At 42.1% G+C, this 18,215-nt stretch overlaps 1 protein-coding gene across 1 annotated transcript in view; it reads right to left on the reverse strand.

Annotated features, from left to right (window-relative positions):
- Positions 1-2,472: 2,472 nt before the first annotated feature.
- The window catches only part of gfra2b (GDNF family receptor alpha 2b), a 156,743-nt gene continuing 141,000 nt past the window's right edge, over positions 2,473-18,215 (reverse strand). The window contains exons 9-10 of the mRNA XM_086299895.1: positions 9,466-9,513; positions 2,473-7,081 (exon numbers count right to left, since the gene is read on the reverse strand). Of these exons, the coding sequence (XP_086156021.1) occupies positions 6,938-7,081; positions 9,466-9,513 (192 nt within the window). The 3' untranslated portion in view covers positions 2,473-6,937. The remainder of the gene's footprint in view (positions 7,082-9,465; positions 9,514-18,215) is intronic.

The raw sequence follows: 18,215 nt of genomic DNA on the forward strand, positions 1-18,215 counted from the left end.
CTCTCACGTGCACATCGTTTCTTTTTATTCTCCCGTCTGCTCACTAATCTGTCTCACGGTGTTTCAATCAGCAGATTCCTCACGCTCAGCTAAAAATACGGAACAGCAAGAGTCAGGTCAAAGTTCACATTTAAAAAGCCTCTTGTGAGTACATCGGGGGAAGGGTGCCTCTCACTCTATTCCTGAGAGCTGAACAACGCAGAGAGGTTCAGCTAAACTGGGAAAGGGTTTCTGATGAGCTGCAGCTCCAAACGAGCGAAACACGTTACATAAAGTCTGCATCACCTCCTCAGACTGTGACCTTCAGACGCATCAGCACAGAAACACTTCATTTACCTCCTGCTAATGCTCAAGTTAAACTGACAGTGTCTAATAAAGAGCGTGGTCAGTAAACACTGTGAGCCTGAAGCTCCAAACACTCCGGCTATCACAGTTTCTTCTGCTTGCACATTTTTATGATGTTAGTGAGGGCGGCTATCCTTATATGACTATGTCAGGGACACAGCATCCCCGTGTGAGCACTGAAACTTTCAAGCCTTGCGTTTATGAGGGACAGCCAATCAGACTAAGGTTGGTTAAAGGGGGAAGAACTAAAACAGCTCATTTCAGGCAGAGGATGAAATAAGGAGCTGCAGGTTCAGGATCACACACCGGGACTAAAAAGTACAGGAAATTAAAAAAACTAAAATAAAATCAAGCTTGATGTCCATCTATAGCTCGTAATCAGGATCATGCAGTAGATGTTAGTGCTAACGTTCGACACTAACATTACAGGTACAAACTGTGAGGCTTTAGTGCAGCTTCACAGCCTCAGACACATCAGATCTGCAGAGCTGTGCTCGAGTCAGAGACCTGAAGAGTTTCCAAAGCTTTCGAATGTTGTTAACAGAGCAACAATTTACAAAATGAGCCACCCCATATGGAAAAGATATATATAAATCCTATAAAGTTTGTATCTGTCTTGTGTGAAACTTGTATAAAAAGCATACAAGAGTGGAAACACATATATGATGCCTTGAAAAATTATATAAATGAAACTTGTATGTTTTGGATACTTACTAAAACAATATATGAAAGTGGCCACTTTTATGAGTAAATCATATAAGCCTAATATGATTTACAATATGAAGGCCACATCTGATGCAAGACTTTTATAAGTTTTTTCTATTTCTTTTTCATATGGGACAGAAAGCCTAAATGTGTAGATTAAAGCCATGTTGACTGTTTCTGAAGAGAGAGTGGTTTTTGAATGAGTCAACAGAAGCCTGAAGAGATGTGTTTGGAGCCAACAGCATGGCTTCACTCTGATTTCAGCCTCCAGCCACCATAGTTCCCTCTCGGCTGCACACATGTAGGTTAGTTTGATGCAGAGGAAACCTTCACCAAACTGTAAGACCACACAGAGGGATTTCATCAGGCTAGGGGCAGCACTTTACTGAACACCTGTGTGACGTGTTTGTGGCCTTAACTCAGCTGTCACGGTCCTGGGTCTTATGACCCAGTGTTTTGAGTTTCAGTTCTTTTGATGTTCATAGTGTATGTTTAAGCTTATCAGGTTTCCTAAGTTTATTTGTTATCATGCCTAAGTGTTTCTAGTTCTTATTATTTCCCCCTTGTGTTCCAACTATGTTAAATCTCCCTTGCCCTTCGTGTGTTTCATGTCTGTTGTCTTATGTTGTTATGTCTGCCTCTCATGTTCCTGTTTCATTTTGGAGAGATCTCGTGTTTTTATATTATGGATTATGTTTTGAGTCCTTTGTGGTACTGTTTCGTGTTTCCCTAGATCTCAGTTATGGTTATCTTAGGTTTTGCTCTTTGGCTTCGTCATATGGCTTCCCTGTGTTCCATGTTATGTCCACTGTGATGTTTTTGTACCATATTTCAGGTTCCTATATTCTGTCTCCCCAGTTGCTGTTAAGTTTGCATGTTTAGAATTCAGTCAGTGTGTTTCCTGTTTTACTTTGAAGGTCCATGTCTCATGTGAGTGTTTCTAGTTTTGCTTCCCTTGCCTCGTCCTGCTTTATTACCCTCAGCTGTTCCTCCATGTGTTCCCACTTCCCCTAATCACCTCCTGTGTATTTAAGTCCTCTGTTTTCAGTGTGTGATTGTCAGGTCGTCTGTTGTCCACGCCATGTTTCCAAGTTTCTTGTCTAGGTTTTTCTTATTGTTTGTTTAGATTTCCCAGTTTAGGTTTGTGTTAATTTTGCTTCAGTTTGCCTTGCCCTTTGTTTGTACCTTTTTTTTTTCCAGCCATATTAAACGGCTCGCTTTTTGTTAACATTCAAGTTTTGTTCCCTGTTCCTTGGAGTCTGCATTTTGGGTCCTTTTTCAATTCATACAGTCTGCCCTCGCCAGACTGTGACATCAGCACCCACAAAGACAAGTGTAGACTGTGTCAGGTACTCAGGCAGAGGTCATCATTCAGAGAGGCTTCAGGAAGACGAAGAACTTAAAGAAGAAATGTTTGTGGACAGCTGTTGTTACAGATGTTACTTTTATTTCCAGACACATATTTCATTACACTGCTGAGCGCTGTTAAGTTTACAAATAGATCAGCAAATTTACAACCTTCCTCACCGTCACCTTTGTCCTCATTTTACTCTTTCCCAACACACGGTCGTACCAGCACAAAGCCCTGTTCAGTCATCCTCAACACCAATGTAAAATCAGACATCCATCCTGAACAAACAGTTCTTTGTTTTCAAATACAATTAGTAATGAATGAATTGTTATGAATCAGATATCATGGTGTTCCACAGGGATCGATCGTTGGACTTAAATTTAAAAAACTTAAATTTTACACTTGCGTCAGTGATTTGTTTTAATTTTAGTTTTTGCTGACGATACCATCCTATTCCTTGGAGATAACCACATTTATACAGGAAGGAAATTAAGTACAAATGTGAAAGATAAACTTGCCTGCCAACATTAACAGAAGTTACTGTAAATATTGCATTGTGACATTTCTGCCATTCATTTCAAATATTTTTCTCCCAAAATTTGAATTCTTCTACCATTAAACAGATAATTTTGTGATTTGTGTGCTGCTGAAATCGAATGTTTTCATGTTGATGGTGCTTGTAAAACAGGGGAACATCAAGCCTGCCAGAGATCATCTTCTGGGGATCATGAAAAGTTACAGTAAAGTTATGGAAATCGATTTTAATATTTTGTTATTTATAAAGTTCTGCACTATCTCAACACTAGCACTTTAATTCTGAAATAAAACCTGAAGCTTCAGCAGCACTAAGGCAGTGGAGGGATGAACTGCCCCTCTGGGGACCATGGATTATCACACTGCTAATGAAACACTCAGGATCCCGATGTGCAGGGCATCATGAACAGTCAGCGTTACGTTAAGTTAACAGCGTTACGCTGAGTTAATGAAAATCACATTTTAATTCACATTTTAAGCGAAAAAAGGTGTCTGGATGATGCCGATGAGAAACTCCAGGGAAAAATGCTCCTGGAATAAAAGTAGATGAAAAAAGCAACATGATTACGGGACAAGAGGAAGGCCGAGGTGATTAGAAATATATGACTTCATCGTCCAATTTCAGACACAAAAACAAATCTGTCCTAATAATGATACTGCTGAAAGCCCAAGGGGAAATATCACAATGTTTACAACAAATTTAATAGCAATCTCACTGATTTGGACAATTGTGTAATGACCCTTCACACGGTAATACGTTTTCCTGACTGCTAGCAGGGATGACAGTAATAATCACACTAAAGTAAGGACGCACCAGCGCCTCTGGAACTGATCTCAGGTTTTCCAGCCCACGGATGGCACAAAGTGACGACTACCTCGAGCTTCAACTGGTGACAACCTTGCAGCACAACAGTTCATTTTCTGCATCCTGGTAGCTTCTATGAAACATAAAAAATACCCCACAGAGTGGCCAGAGGTACTGTACACACTGAGAACCCCACACACACTCACATATTAAACACATTAAGGGAAGCAAACGCAGGAGGAAGTGATCCAAATGTTACAAACAGCTGTTTGCCATCCACCTGTCAGTCAGAAGCCACGCCCCTAATAATGTAAACTTTAATACAATTTAAACAGGTGAATCATAAAGAGTGATTATGAAGGGGAAATTATCTATAGAGACCAAACAGTTTGTGTATCAGGCTGTACATGTGTTTTTTTGGGCTGACTGCAGAAGAACCTGAGCCAGTCTGCTGGAAACAGTGACCCTGCCCTTTAACACGCTAACACTAGTGACAAATCCTTTCCTTGAATTATTGATGTTTTCAGTCACCTAGTTCTCTTGGAACTTTCATTTTCTCAGAAGGGAGTTTTTCTTCCCCACTGTTGCCGAGAGCTTCTGTCTAATTGCAGGGTCTTACAGTATAAACACCCCTGAGGTGACTGCTCTTGGATAGTTGAAGCAGTTTTACATGTTTTTTGTGTTATTAGGCTTAAAAGAGAAAGCCTAAAACCTACAGTGAAATGAAATCAACCAACTTGTAGGGACAATAGAGGAAAAAGCTCCTCGAGGTGAGCTAGTGATAAGTTCAGCTTTTCTCCATTCTAAGTGACTGAAGCCGCTACCAGAGGAAGTGACGACAGCCTGATAGCATCGCCTGCTAACATGGTGCCAAAGAAGTGCACTCGATGTCTGGAAGCTAAACATAGATCCAAAAGAAATGTGGTCTACTTAGAAACACGGTGGCTCTGAAGCAGGTACCACTTCATATGATCGTATTTGAACCGCTGATGATAAGAAGCAGCGTAAGAACACAAACAACTTTTATGCTCTGAACTGAAGAGTCTTTGTCAACAGCCCCAAGAGCTGCCAGGACAGAGGATGGTTTCATACAGGTATGAATATAGTTGAGTCTTTGGTGCATCTTGGAGACGGTACATTTGAAACCAGAAACTCCGCAGACATAAAGCTGCTGTGAATATGTCAGGTGTCAGCTGCCACCCAGCTGCCTGAGACTCTGCAGCTGTAACGGGTGGTGGGAGTCACTTTTTCTGATAGTGCGAGCATAGCTGGTGATCATCCAGAAACTGTGTGAGGAAGCTCAGTAGCTATAAAACAGAGACTCTGGGAGTAAGCAGGGAGTAAACATTTTCCCTGCCCATTCTGCTCTTAATCACCTATTTTAACCGCCCGCTGCGTGTGTGAAGAAGTACAACTCAAATCTCCAAATCTTCTAATGAGCAAGTGAATGTAGGTCCGACTTTCATCACAAAGGACAGACTTTTATTTGTTCCCCTAACCCAAACCAACGGGATCCAAAAACCCATTGGTTTGGGTTCGAAAAAATGCAGTGAAGCGGCGAGCACTGACAAGAAGTCTGGTGGGACACAACCCAACAACTGTGCTTCACCCCAGACTGCAGTCACTCTCACTGTCATTTCTAACCTGAGTCCGTCTGTGCTGAACAGAGTGGCTCGTCTTTGCTTAGCAGACATGACTCGATGGGCAGGTCTCTGGTTCTATCCTTATAGAAAAACCAGTTCTGCAGATTTATCGCTGTTGTGCAGAAATGATGTCACTCTTTATTGAGGAATTTCTGTTTCAGGCCGCTGAGGTTCAGGCTGGACTGTGTGACTGAAGACACCAACATGTTTTTTTGCCGTATTATTAGGAACAGCTTGCATTTAATTGCCAACCTGACCTGTTCAGTCACAGAAGGACAGCAGGCTGTATTGCTGTGTTGGTGCTCCAAAGTTGCTCCAAAGTTGGATCTGATTGTGAGCGGTCACAGCATTGTTCCCCGTCTCAGCGCGCTGATCTCTACAACTTTGGTGGGTCTGTGTCCACCACCACTGTCTGCCCTGCTGTAACTGCAGCACCAGCAGCACCCATTTAAACTGAGACTGTGTTAAACTGACAGGGGCTTGGCGGTCTAATACCATGATAACAGCTGTAGCTTTGTTAGCAATACACCTACAACCAATCAAGACAAGAGGAGGAAAAAACCTAAAACTCCCAAATTTTGTTTGGTTGAGAGTACACACACATCGCTGTGTGTCCTGCAGCTGAGTCCTTCTTCCTTTGTTTGCTTCCACATGTCTGTACATCCACATTCAGCCACCGACACTCATGCACAAACACACACACACACACACTCGCACAATTTTACACTTACATTTGTGAAATATACACTCTTTTTTCATATTCCACATTAAATGAAGTTTTTACAGAATGTTGACAACAAAATGAAGAGAAAGACCTGCGAAAAGCACACTGGTGTACAGCATGAATGTTTGTGTCCTTGTGGGGACCCTGTTTGCCCGCTAACGAGGTCTAAGGGGAGGGTTACAGCGTGTGCGTTTGAATGTATGCAGTATAGCTTTCTTGCCACCAGAGAGGTCCAGGGAAGTGATAAATTGAGCTGACAAACACAGAGGAATGATCCGTCCCATCTGTCCAGCTCTGTCGTCTCTCTCACCATCGCGCTGCCAACTTTAAGACTTGTTCTCCGTGTTTGTGTGTGTGTTTGTGTGCGTGTGTGTGCAGTTCCAAGCTTGAGCCAAAGTCCCTGTGTTTCTGAGCCCAGCTGTCTCGGATCTCAGAAAGCTGGAGGCAGTGAGTCTGAGCCGGGCTGCACACAAACTCTGCAGACACCGAGCTTTGGAAACGAAGTCAATGTGATCGAAAATCCCAGGAGTCTCTCTGTGTCTGCCTCTCTCATTCTCACCCTCGCTCAAACACACAACACACCCTCTCACGGTGTGTGTGCACTGTGTGTGTGGTGCAGAGAGCTGGCTAATCCGAACGTCCTCCAGAATAACTTCCCTCCTCCTCTGAAAGGCAGTTGTTGATGCTGGACGTCTGCTGGCTGACATTTAGTGTGTGTGTGTGTGTGTGTCTGTGTGTATGTGTGTTTGTAAATGTCTGTGTGTGTGTGTGTGTGTGTGTGTGTGTGTAAATCTGTGTGTGGGCATGTATGTGTGTATGCTAGTTCACATTTATGAGACGTGGAACAGGAACGCTGGCAGGATGGACACACACACAGTCACAGGGAGGAGGTGGAGGAGTGGGGCTGATGGCCGGCTGCTGCTTCTTGGCCCTGCAGAGTCCTGAGAGTCTATCGAGCCCTGGGCCAACAGAGCCTGAGCACAGAGGGGGGACAAAGGCACGAGCATTAGTGCACAAGTGTTTGTAATGCCTCATTCTGTGGTGTCCTGAAAATCTTACAAATGATGAAGCTGCTTGTTAGCTGGAAATCAATATACCTGTAAATCTATCCATGAAAGTTTGTATAAAGTCCCTCTGACCAGCTCCCGTTCTAATTACAGACAGCCACATTTCATTCTTCAGTACTAATATTATAAATCCAAAATTCGTGTGTCACTGGTGACTGCAGATTTCTGAAACAAAGCTTTTCTATCGAGCGGGTTCAGTTGTGGGCGGTGTTAGAACGCCTCATACCTCATATCTGGCTTCAGATAAAGTTTTCTGCAATTAAATATTAATTCTTCATCAATATATAATTTCCTACTTTTTCAGATGTGTACCGTTTAATCTTGTCCTGCTATAATAATATAATAATAAATCTACGTACGGCTGTGTTAAAGTCTCTCACCACTGACTGCATGTCAAACTCTCAGATATCCAAAATTGAATTTTGCTATCAATAATTGATTTATTTCTTTTGTAACTGTCAGCTGTAGATGGCGGCGTCACTTAACTAGAGCAAGCAACTCGGAGCGTGAACCTCTGAAAATGAAGCTGAAGAGGAAACATAAAGCGTAAAATCTGTGGTATTGCACATTTGTAACATCGCTTCACTTTTATTCTTTATGTTTATTTTGTTGCAGGAGGAGCAGTATCCTACTGTGGTCGCCGCCCTCAGCACAGATGGTGTGTGGAGGCCGAGCAGGAGAGGTGTCTGCAGGAAGGTAAAGTGAGTCACAGAGCTGAGCTTTTATGGGCTGCTAAATATCTGAGTCTAACTCTCTTGCTTGAGTTTCAGCAGGTAATTCATTTTGTGTCTCTCTGTTTTACAGACAGATCTCCACCGAGGCGCAGCCGCTCCTTTTCTTTGCCGCCACACTCTCTGCAGCTTCTTATTCGTGCATATTTCATGTTGGAAGTTCATCTCCAGCTTCAGGTTTGGCAATAATATATCAATAAATTCAAACAAAGTGCTCCCATGTTCTCCATCTGTCACGTGACTCTCCTCTCCAACCTGGGGTGGTAACAGCTGCTGATGAAGATATTAGTGTGGTGATCAAGTGTTAATACAGAGCAGCTTATTGGAGGGAGCCTCACTTTGTTTCCTCACACTACACTTTACAGTTCAGCTGTGGATCTTTAACCCGAAAACAGATGGAGGACACTCAGTGAACCGGCCACAGGGAGGCTTACACAGGAAGTCTAGCAGCGAACTCTTAGAAATGAGAGTGGGCGAAAACACTGCTCGCTTTTTAATGTGCCAGCTGTGAAACTGAGAGCTGAGTACACACAGCATCCCATCATACACCGTTTCTAAAAGACTACAGACACTACACTCATACGGTCAGTCACAGGTAGCCCCGCCCTAAACCCTTTTCTGGTCCTTTCTGAGCAACAGGACCTGAAACTCCAAAATGGACATGGTGCTTAAATCAGGCCTGAAAGCAGCGACTGACACCATAAGCTCATTGGGAAAGAGTTTCCTGAGCTCAGAGCCAGAGGCAGTTTCACCCATCCTTTAACAGTCTTTCCTGAAGATCACATCTCACCTCAGAATGATCTCCTCATAATCTCACTCGACCAAAAAGCCCATGCTGTAATAAAACACCACTTAAGTTTACTTTTTTCCATTATGTTGACCAATAATAAAAGCTTTCTCTGTGATGTAATAGTGGCCCTCTCAGACACACAATCAGAAGACGTCTAGCAAACAGGTGTCAAACTTCAGTTCTTGAGGGCTGGTGAGGTGGCAATTCAGCCATTTGATTCATGTTACAGCAGCTCATGAGTGAAAGCACAAGGTGCAATAAAAGTACTTTTAGAAGTAAAAATTTCCAAACACTTACATTTACTTACATTTATTTAAAATTACTTGAGAAGGGATAGGGGTTGCCACCTCAGCATGCAGTCAAGTTCTATTGAGTCTCGCTAATGACCTAATTTTATAAAAGGTTGCAGCAGGGACACATTTAAAAGTTTCAGGACACTGGCCATTGAGGACTGGCGTTTGACACCCCTGGTTTAGTATAATCAAGAACTTCCATTGTCTGGACTTGACTTCCTGTTCCATAAGGGGCGCTCTCAGGTCTGTCCAGAATGAACTTGCTCAGATGATTTTAGTGAAAGGGCTCTAAGCTGTCTGTCTCTGATAAAAATCATCTGTTCATTTTTCATCTCATCGTCTGATCTGATGATGCACGTCAGCGTCATATAAACAACCTGAACACCACATCAGCTGGTCCAAGTGATGGGGGAGATGGAGACCCCTCCACCCATTACTTCAACCATCGTTTTTAAAGTTTTGATCAGAGCTGCTCACCTCCTCGCACTCGAAGTCATCAGAGGGGATGCACTTCTGTCCTCCATCCTGTAAAACAAGAGCTCACTGTGAGAAAGTATCAGGCTGAGTATTGAATAAGATCCATCCATCCATCCATTCAGATCAGTAATAAAATGTGTGAGTGAACAAGGTGCTTTCTGATGAGTTTCAATAGAAAAATCAAGCCATGGTGCTGGACTGAGATCTGCAGGAATTTGAAGTGTGATCTCCCTCTGCTGAGAGTCTTCATCTGTAATATTGTGCAGAAGCTTGTCAGCGAAAGCTGAAGGCTTTAGTTGATCTGTAAAAACTCTCAGATTCTCTCATGGTGCACGCAAAGACCTCCACAATATTTTCAATAAATGATGGCGCCATTTTCCACAGAACTGACTGGCCAGTGCATGGGCTTAATCATGCTGTAACCACTGTGAACCCAGAGTTAAACCTCCCTAAATTCCAAACCCTGTATCACAGTACAGACCACAGACTAATAATCATAATGATTTTTGTACTTATACTGAGGTTTTGATGCATATGCTCAATAATCCAGGTAAGTAAATCCCCAAAAGTTGATTCTGTTCATGTGGACGTAGCGCTTTCAGTGGGAGAAACGTTTCGTCACTCATCCGAGTGACTTCTTCAGTCTCAGCTGACTACAGGTTTCCCCAATCTTATAATGATTCACTTGCTTAAATCAAAAGGATTTAGTTCCAAAAAATACTCAGAGTCAGGTCCATAAATACCTGGACCCCACAGAGGTTTGAAATGCAGCATGCACACTTCAGCTTTAATTCAGAGGTAAAAATTACAGTCAGTGTTTTCAAAGGCTCTCGGGTTCTCTGCAGATGTCTGTCAAACTGAGTGGAAACAACAGATTCCTCAGAAACAGATCATCAATAATTAAAGCAGATGGTCAAAACCTGAAGTAAAATGTGGTGTTTGGACCACTGCTTCTGTGAGACCGTTAAAGGAAGCAGCTCCTCCACATTTCAGCCTCCTCGGGTTTTTAAATCGAGCTCCACCTTCATTAAAATGCAGAGTGCTGATGATGACAAGGATGCACACTTATTTGTCCTCAAACACACACATGCCAGCATTTATCTCCGGCCTCCATCAGCTTCTTTGTCAGTGCTTCATTAGCATATCTCCTCCCGCTGCCTGGGTGGGTGAGTCAATCAGATCTTATCGCTCAGCGAGGAGGAAGAAAATTCTTTTCAGCGTCGGGGAAATCATCGCAAGTGGCCAGATCATTATCATTTCCCTGAAATATACATGCGCAGAGCCACAAATAGGCATCCATGTGCACGCGCACAGGCTTATTTAACCTGATCATTAAAGCGTGCAGATGATTTGCTATCATATGGACATCTTCTGACGCCGGACGCCTCTGCATGTCTGCTTCCTTTAAAAGAGCTGAAAATGATCGCTGTATTCACGAGCTTTGGGGAAAAGACACCATTATACAGTATGCATGAGGTGATATACAGCATCAACAGAGACGCAGCGCACAGCAGTATCACATTCCTGCCGATCCCTTTCTCTCTTTATCTGCCTGTTTTTCAGATGTAACTCCATCTGCACTGCCGGCTGTCCACAGAGCATTCAGACCCACTCCAAACATGCACGCTGACATCGCAGGTCTTTAGAAAGAGGCTTTGAAAGTGCTGACAGGTAGCCGTCTGCAGCTCTCTGCACTTGATGGAGGGCTGCAGGGTGAATTCATACTGTCACACTATGTTAAACGTGCAGTACAGGTGCTGTGAAATTGGATCATCTGACTGAGGGTTGGTCTCCTGTGCATTTACAGGTGCTCAGAATGCTTCTGCAGGCACTCTGGCATAAAAGGGTTGGTTGAAGAATGGAGACAGGAAAATAAACCATCCATCCATCGTTCTTCAGCAGTAGCCTTCAGCAGATCGCTGAACTAGAATTTAGTTACAGGTTACAGGAAGCCAGAGGTCACATCCCATTTGGACCTCTGTGATTTGAACATTGTTCCACTTTTTAAAAAAACAAAACAAAAACCCTGTTTCCTCTCACTTCTGCTCAGTGGTTCTCCTTACTGTCAGCTAGTGGGTTAGGTTTAGGTGGGACTCTGCACCTCATGAAACTTGATGAAAACTTGGGTCTGAGCAGACCATCACTGTGACCTGATGTAGTGTTTTCCAACTGAGGTCCAGGGGTTGTGGGAAACACTGAACAGAAATTCAGAAAGACAGATTTTTGATCATGATCTTTGTTTGCGTTGTCGTTTTTAAGTTTGGTTTTCTGACTTTTAGAAGAACTCATCCTTCCTGCGATGATCTGCTTTCACCTCGGCTCTTTATCCTTCCAGCCGGTTTCTCAAAGCCACATTTAACACGCCAGAGTTTACTTTCCATCTGTTTGCCTTCTTAACGCTTCCATCTTGGCAGTCTGTGAACTTCAAATGAAAACACTAAGCTCAGAACACACACGTCTTCATAAAGATGATCCACTGCAGCACTATGCACCCACTCAGACATTACAGCTGAAATGCTGGCCACGATGTGCTGTGCTGTATGTGGACTGGATGCAGACTCATATCTGTGCTACAAGGATGTCTGCAGGCTGGACATAAAGGGAAGCACCATCGACCCTGAGGCCCGGTTGAGTTCAGACGACCATCACAGTGATCAACGCTGCAGCTGGACTGAGAGATGGGAAAACAGACACATGAGCTCCAATTCATCCGAACACTGTGCTCTGTGCAGCAAAAGAATTAAACAGAAAGAAATAAAAATGAATAGAAATGGTCCAAAAAGCAGGGACAATCCTCACGAGGAGGAACAAACTGAGTCATCTGCTCTTTATCTTAAGCCGAACAAATCCAACCCGTAAAGGTCCCAGAATCGCAAACCCTGGTCTTCATTCTTGCTGCACTGAAGAATGAGAATTACAGAAACTGTTTCCATTCCAGGAAAAGAGGACCAGAACTTTGTGCACTTCCTGTCACAGGGACCACCCTAGTGGGACCTTTTTTACCTCACTGTCACCATAAAGCTGCTGATCCTAAAGTTGGAACCACAGTCATCAGAGGCCATGTGAGAAGTAACTGCAACAAATGCAATAACTGGCAGATGCAGCCTTCAATTTCTAACACCAAAATTTATAAACAGTATCATAGGTGGGCGGAGCTTCTGGGTCTGAAGACTGCAGCCACAGGGGGTGATATATGTGGCTGCAAAACAAATCTACACCCTCTGCAAACACTTCTCTGATTTTATGCTCAATACATTATTTTAGGTGATACTGAATAAAACAAAAAGTCACTTTTGTAAATTTTGGTCGTTTGATGTTTCAGAACGGTTTATCTGGGATACACGCACTGGTTAACTGTCAGTCCTAAATCATTAGCCAATGAGAGTTCCCTTTCATAGTCTCCCCCACCCCGTTCTCGTCACATGTCGTTTGAAAACACCAACATGTCAACAGTGGAAACTTTCATCTCGAGCCTTCAAACTGGAACCTCACAAACGAGTAGGTCAACTGAGTACATGATAATGATATGTAATCTCAAATCTGCTAAAAGGGCCTCTGGTTAAACGTCACTAAAGCACGCAGTGCACAGGGAAAAAAAGAGGGTACTCCAGGGTCAGAACTTCTAAGAAACTCTATAAAACTGCAAGGCAGGGTTTCTCCTCTCAAACCAATCACCACCAGTTATTTGACAACAATCAGCAACCACCTGGAAACCACAGTTACTGTCACTAACAGGACAAATCATCCTTCAGTTTCAAAGATCTGTAATAGAGGTAGTAGTAGAGGTATATACTTGCTTGTAGACACTGTGGATGGGCACATTGGTTGGCATGAAGCCATGCTATTCTGACATGGTAGCTGGTACATTGTAGTCTCGGTGAAGTTTGGTAGAAGCTGGAGGCCACATGTCACTCGAAGGTGAACTCACCTTCCAATGACAAAGCTCCAAGCTCACCCAGCCGTAACCAGAACTTCAAAACTTAGCATGGCTTAACTTGCTTCTGCTTCTGTTGTTGGGATTATGTGTGGAATTTACAGTGTGACTGAAGCTGTTACCAGTTATCAGAGCCTTTGAGTCCAGTGCAGTGGAAACAGGCTGAAGAAGTGTCACCTTTACAGGCCTGATCACTATGCTGTACACCGGCCTTTGGTTAGGGTTACCAGACATTGATTATTACAGTCAGGGATGCATGGCTTTGTAATTGGAAGATGGAACAACACTGCTAATTAAAGGTTCGTGGAGCCACCCGTCAACCTGAACCTCCACCTTAGGTGTTCTTTTTTTTACTAAAATATCAGCTGATTTCCTGTTTTTGTCCCATCATGAGAATTCTGACCACTGGAAAGCTGCTGGTGTTTAAGCACAATTTCCAGAAATGCCTGAGATATCTGCACAAAATAGAGCTATTGCTACTTTTAGCTGCTCCCTCCTTCCCAGCGGGGACCTCCATATGTTTGATTTGGCAGAATTTCATATTGGATGCTCTTCCTTCAACCCCAGAGGGATTAGTGTCTCCTCCGCACAAAATATTAACTGTAAAACTCTTTCTCTACTACAAAGACAAAGAGAATAAAAAAAACCCATATGTTTAGGTGTACGAGTGCACCAAAATAAATGAAAGTCTTCACATATTCAAGGCTTACGATCTAAAACAGAATGCCAAAATCCACAAACTGCTCCACAGCAGACAAATAGGAAGAAGACCCCAGTCTGCAGAACTGCAGACTGGAGTTTATTACAGACACATCAGCTTCAGCTCCAGTTTCAGTGATACTAACTCAGTATTTTGTGACTCCAAAACTGAAATGTATTAGAGGTGTTCCGGGATGGCATGAATGCTGGCAATGTGCTTAAAAAATAAGAACATTGCAGCTTTGGCTCAACCTTTAATTTTCCACATTGGCACAAGACTGCCAACACAGAGCTCAGACAGACCGAAAGAAAAAAATCTGTTAGACATTTGGCTGCATGTGAGGAAACCATCACATAGAAACAGCTGAAGCCAAAACCCTCCAACAGAGGATGGCTGGACTTCAAGACTCAACATAAACTCTATAAAAAATCCAGCATTTACATTATAATTATAAATAAACTAATAAAGTAGCCCTCATGTCTGTTTCAAACTAAAGAGAGGTATCAGCTTCTGCAGCTAGTTGAAATCATGGCCCTGGAAATGTGTTGAGGACATTCTGCGGTACCAGTCAGTGTATGCTGGGTTCACTGGTCCACTTGTGTCTCCTGCTTTGCCTCTCCAGTCTAACACAGATAGTTTTACACATTACACGTTTCTGTGTGTACGTGTGTATATGGTTTTAAATATGCATTGCATGTTTTTTAGAGTATTTTTGGAATGGTAAAGTATATGATACCATGTCATAATTGAGAACCAACAGCAGGAAGTGACATTTATGGACTGGTCATTTAGTTCAGTCCTGAGGGTGGTGCAGTCTTTGAGCATGCTGATGTTGTTTAGCTGTCCAGGTTTAAATAAGAAGATTCACTGATTCATTGAGGTGTGTAAATTGTTACACATCTCAGAAACTCATTAAACTCATTGGTTTGTTGCAGAATTCTCTCTTTTCTGTATTTGAGCCCACATTAAATGAAGCTACAAACTCAGTACACACTGACTTGGATAACGTGCACACTCATGATCAGCAAAACTAATGTTGGGTATTTTTTGTAGAGTTTTCATTTCTTTCATCATTAAAAGTTATATGTGTATGCAAGTGGGTTAAAAATGTAAAAGTTCAGTAAAATGTCACATCCATCCCATTATATGATGAAGTTTTCTATAATTCATGCTTTAAATCTCTTTCATAATGCATAGCAATTTAGTTTGGCCTATATAACCTCCAGCCTTGCACCTCTTCTCTGTACATAATGGATGGAATTCCACTTTCCCACAATGCAGGCAGGATGACGCTAATGTGTGTGAAGGTGAAGAAGAGCGACGCACATAAAGCTGCAGTGCTCAGACCTCCTCAGTCATACCTGCTGTCTGCATTTCTCTTTCTATAACCACCCGTTTTTATTATACTGCTATAAAAAAATTAGCTTTTTCAGATTTATCCCTTTAGAACCAAATATTCATATTTTATTTTTTGAGGCGATCCACACAGTTTGACTTTAGTCACAGTGCTCCAAAGGTACGCGTTCTCCTGCTTTCGTGGTTTAATCGTGGCTATGAAACATCTTCAAAAGGAGAAACAAAATGAGGGCAAACATATATGTTTATGTGTTTTTTTATTGCTAATAATGAACAGACTAACTTAAAGAAAGAAAATAACACAAGACCTTCCACGATTCTTGCTTCCTACTAATAGCTGGTTTAATTTTCCAAAAACTGAAAGTTATCTCAAAGATAAAAATATGCTACTGTGGATGGATGAGGTCAGTTAATTCATCCAAACTCGTGGGGCTGATATGAATACTTAGCCAGGAATCTTCATTTGCTTCTTTATCAGCTTTCCTCGCTTAACCACCACCTGATTTACAGATTTATAATCCGCGGTGTGCCAGCAAAACACCTGTGACTGAGCTCCAGATCTCCTCTCCACACAGGAATGTAAGATGCACTGTTTGCCTACCTGCTAGAGTTCTGAGACTGAGCTGAAAACACACAGACAGAGCTATCATGTCCTAAGCTTAAACACATTTTTACTGAGCCCCGGCATGGGAAGTATGAGAGGCATGCTCCTGTGGATTATACTGGACTGAATACAACCTAATATTTGTTTTTAAAGAGAAACTAGATAGTTATATGCTCCTTATATTTGATATAGATTTAAAATGAACAGTAGTGAGCTACCTGGCATGGATTTAGACTACCAGCATGGTACAGCCAACAGGTCTGTAAGAATCACACTACTGAGGTGAAGGTCCACTGGGGTTGGATGGATGGGTGTAAATTTCAGTATCAGAAAGTAAGTTTGAAGCAGGAACTATGCATGCATTCTTGGAGTGGACTGAAAAATACCGTAATGAGAACGGTTTGTCTGTGGTGTCTCAGTCAGCTCTGGAAGTGTTTGGTTAGCTGAGGGTAAACTGCACTAAGCTTTCAATTATTGAAAACTCAAACCAAGTTCACCATGTCCTCTCAGCAGAAACACAACCATTAATAGCACAGCTTCTATAATACATTTGACCACCTCAGCCTCTATACTCCTGCATCCTTCTGTAATTAATAATCCAGCTGAAAAAAAAGGTTAGGTCCTTTGGACTTAAATTTTCAAACATCTGGCAAACATGGTGGCATAATCTCTGCACATACTGCACATACATTTTTATGCAGATTACACTGTTTTATATGCCACTGGCCGTTCCTCGGATCAGGCCACTGCAAATGTACAGTCTGCTTTTGGTACATTTCAAAATTCTCTGATCACACATAATCTTATTTTAAACTCTGATAAAACAAAATGCATGAGTGCATTTAAGGTCAACTAAAAATATCCAGCATACAGTCCATACTAAAACTCATCATGGTCATTAAAATTGTTCTCTGTTATAAATATTTAGGACTATGGCTGGAAGTTAGACTCACTTTTAAAAACCACTATTGAGGAAAATTAAAGATGAAGATTAGAGTTTCACATAGAAACAAATCTTGTTTCTCATTCACAAGCACATTGCCAGTCTTGGTAAATGGACTGCTTCTTACAAAGCGCTTTTCTACTGTACCTGAGCACTCAAGGCACTTTATACAACTTGACTCATTCACCCGTTCACACAAGCACTTTTTCTATGTAAGTGCTTTCTATCTGACATTCACACTCCGATGGATGCATCAAACAGCAACTTGGGTTTAGTACTCTCCACGCAGACTGGAGCACCAGGGCTTGAACCACCAACCTTCCAGTTGGCAGATGACCTGCACTACAGCCATGCCAAAAGGTTTGTGCCTTGGATGGTAATGTGATTGATTTGGTAGATTTTCCATTCCTTCCTGCCCTGTGTCTGTAGAGAACCTGTGACCTTTTGCTTGCCATGCAAATGTGTCAACCATCACATTATAAGCAGAACACTAACGATGATATTGTTCATATGCATGCTTCTATATCCACCTCGACGCCTCTTGATTTTGTGTATTCTGTGCACTGAATCATGTGTCTTTCCAGGCTCTGCTGCTTACCTCTGCGCCTTTGCTGAATTTAAACACAGTACTTACAATGTCAGTTTGCAGGACATTTTATCAATAGCTGTGCCTCTTGAAAACTGCATTTAAATACTTCGCTGCCTATAAATGGAATAAGCTAAAAACAAACCCAAGAATGGTGTTGTCTGATTTCACAGGAACATTTTAAAGGGTTGCATTTGTTTATATGCAACTACTTGAGTAGGTTTTTCTTCATCTGTGATCATGTGTAATGGCTTGTTCTATTGTGTAGCCGACTGTCTAAATTTTTGAATTTTTTTTGTACTGACATTTCTCTTGAAAAAAGATCTCGTTCTCACTGAGCTTACCTGTTGTAAAGAATATAATAAATAAGGCAGCAGCCATGTACTGTAGCTCAGACAGAAACCACAAAAAAACTATATCCAGACCAAGCCTCTCATATATTCATCGAGTAATTTAAATAACTCAATGATAAAAAAATCGTCACAGCAAATTTTTTTCTTCAATGCTTCGTTCCATCATTACCATGTAAATACGAGCGACACATAAACAGGCCAGAGATTTATTCAGGAGTAGTGAGTGAATAAACCACATTAAGAACACACAGGCCCCAGTCTTCAACAAAAACAC

The sequence above is a fragment of the Aulonocara sp. 'chitande type north' Nkhata Bay genome, linkage group LG7 (genome assembly GCF_057382095.1).
Source record: "Aulonocara sp. 'chitande type north' Nkhata Bay isolate Kocher_YH1m ecotype deep benthic linkage group LG7, A_spYH_male_GT1.1, whole genome shotgun sequence".
NCBI classification, from domain to species: domain Eukaryota; kingdom Metazoa; phylum Chordata; class Actinopteri; order Cichliformes; family Cichlidae; genus Aulonocara; species Aulonocara sp. 'chitande type north' Nkhata Bay.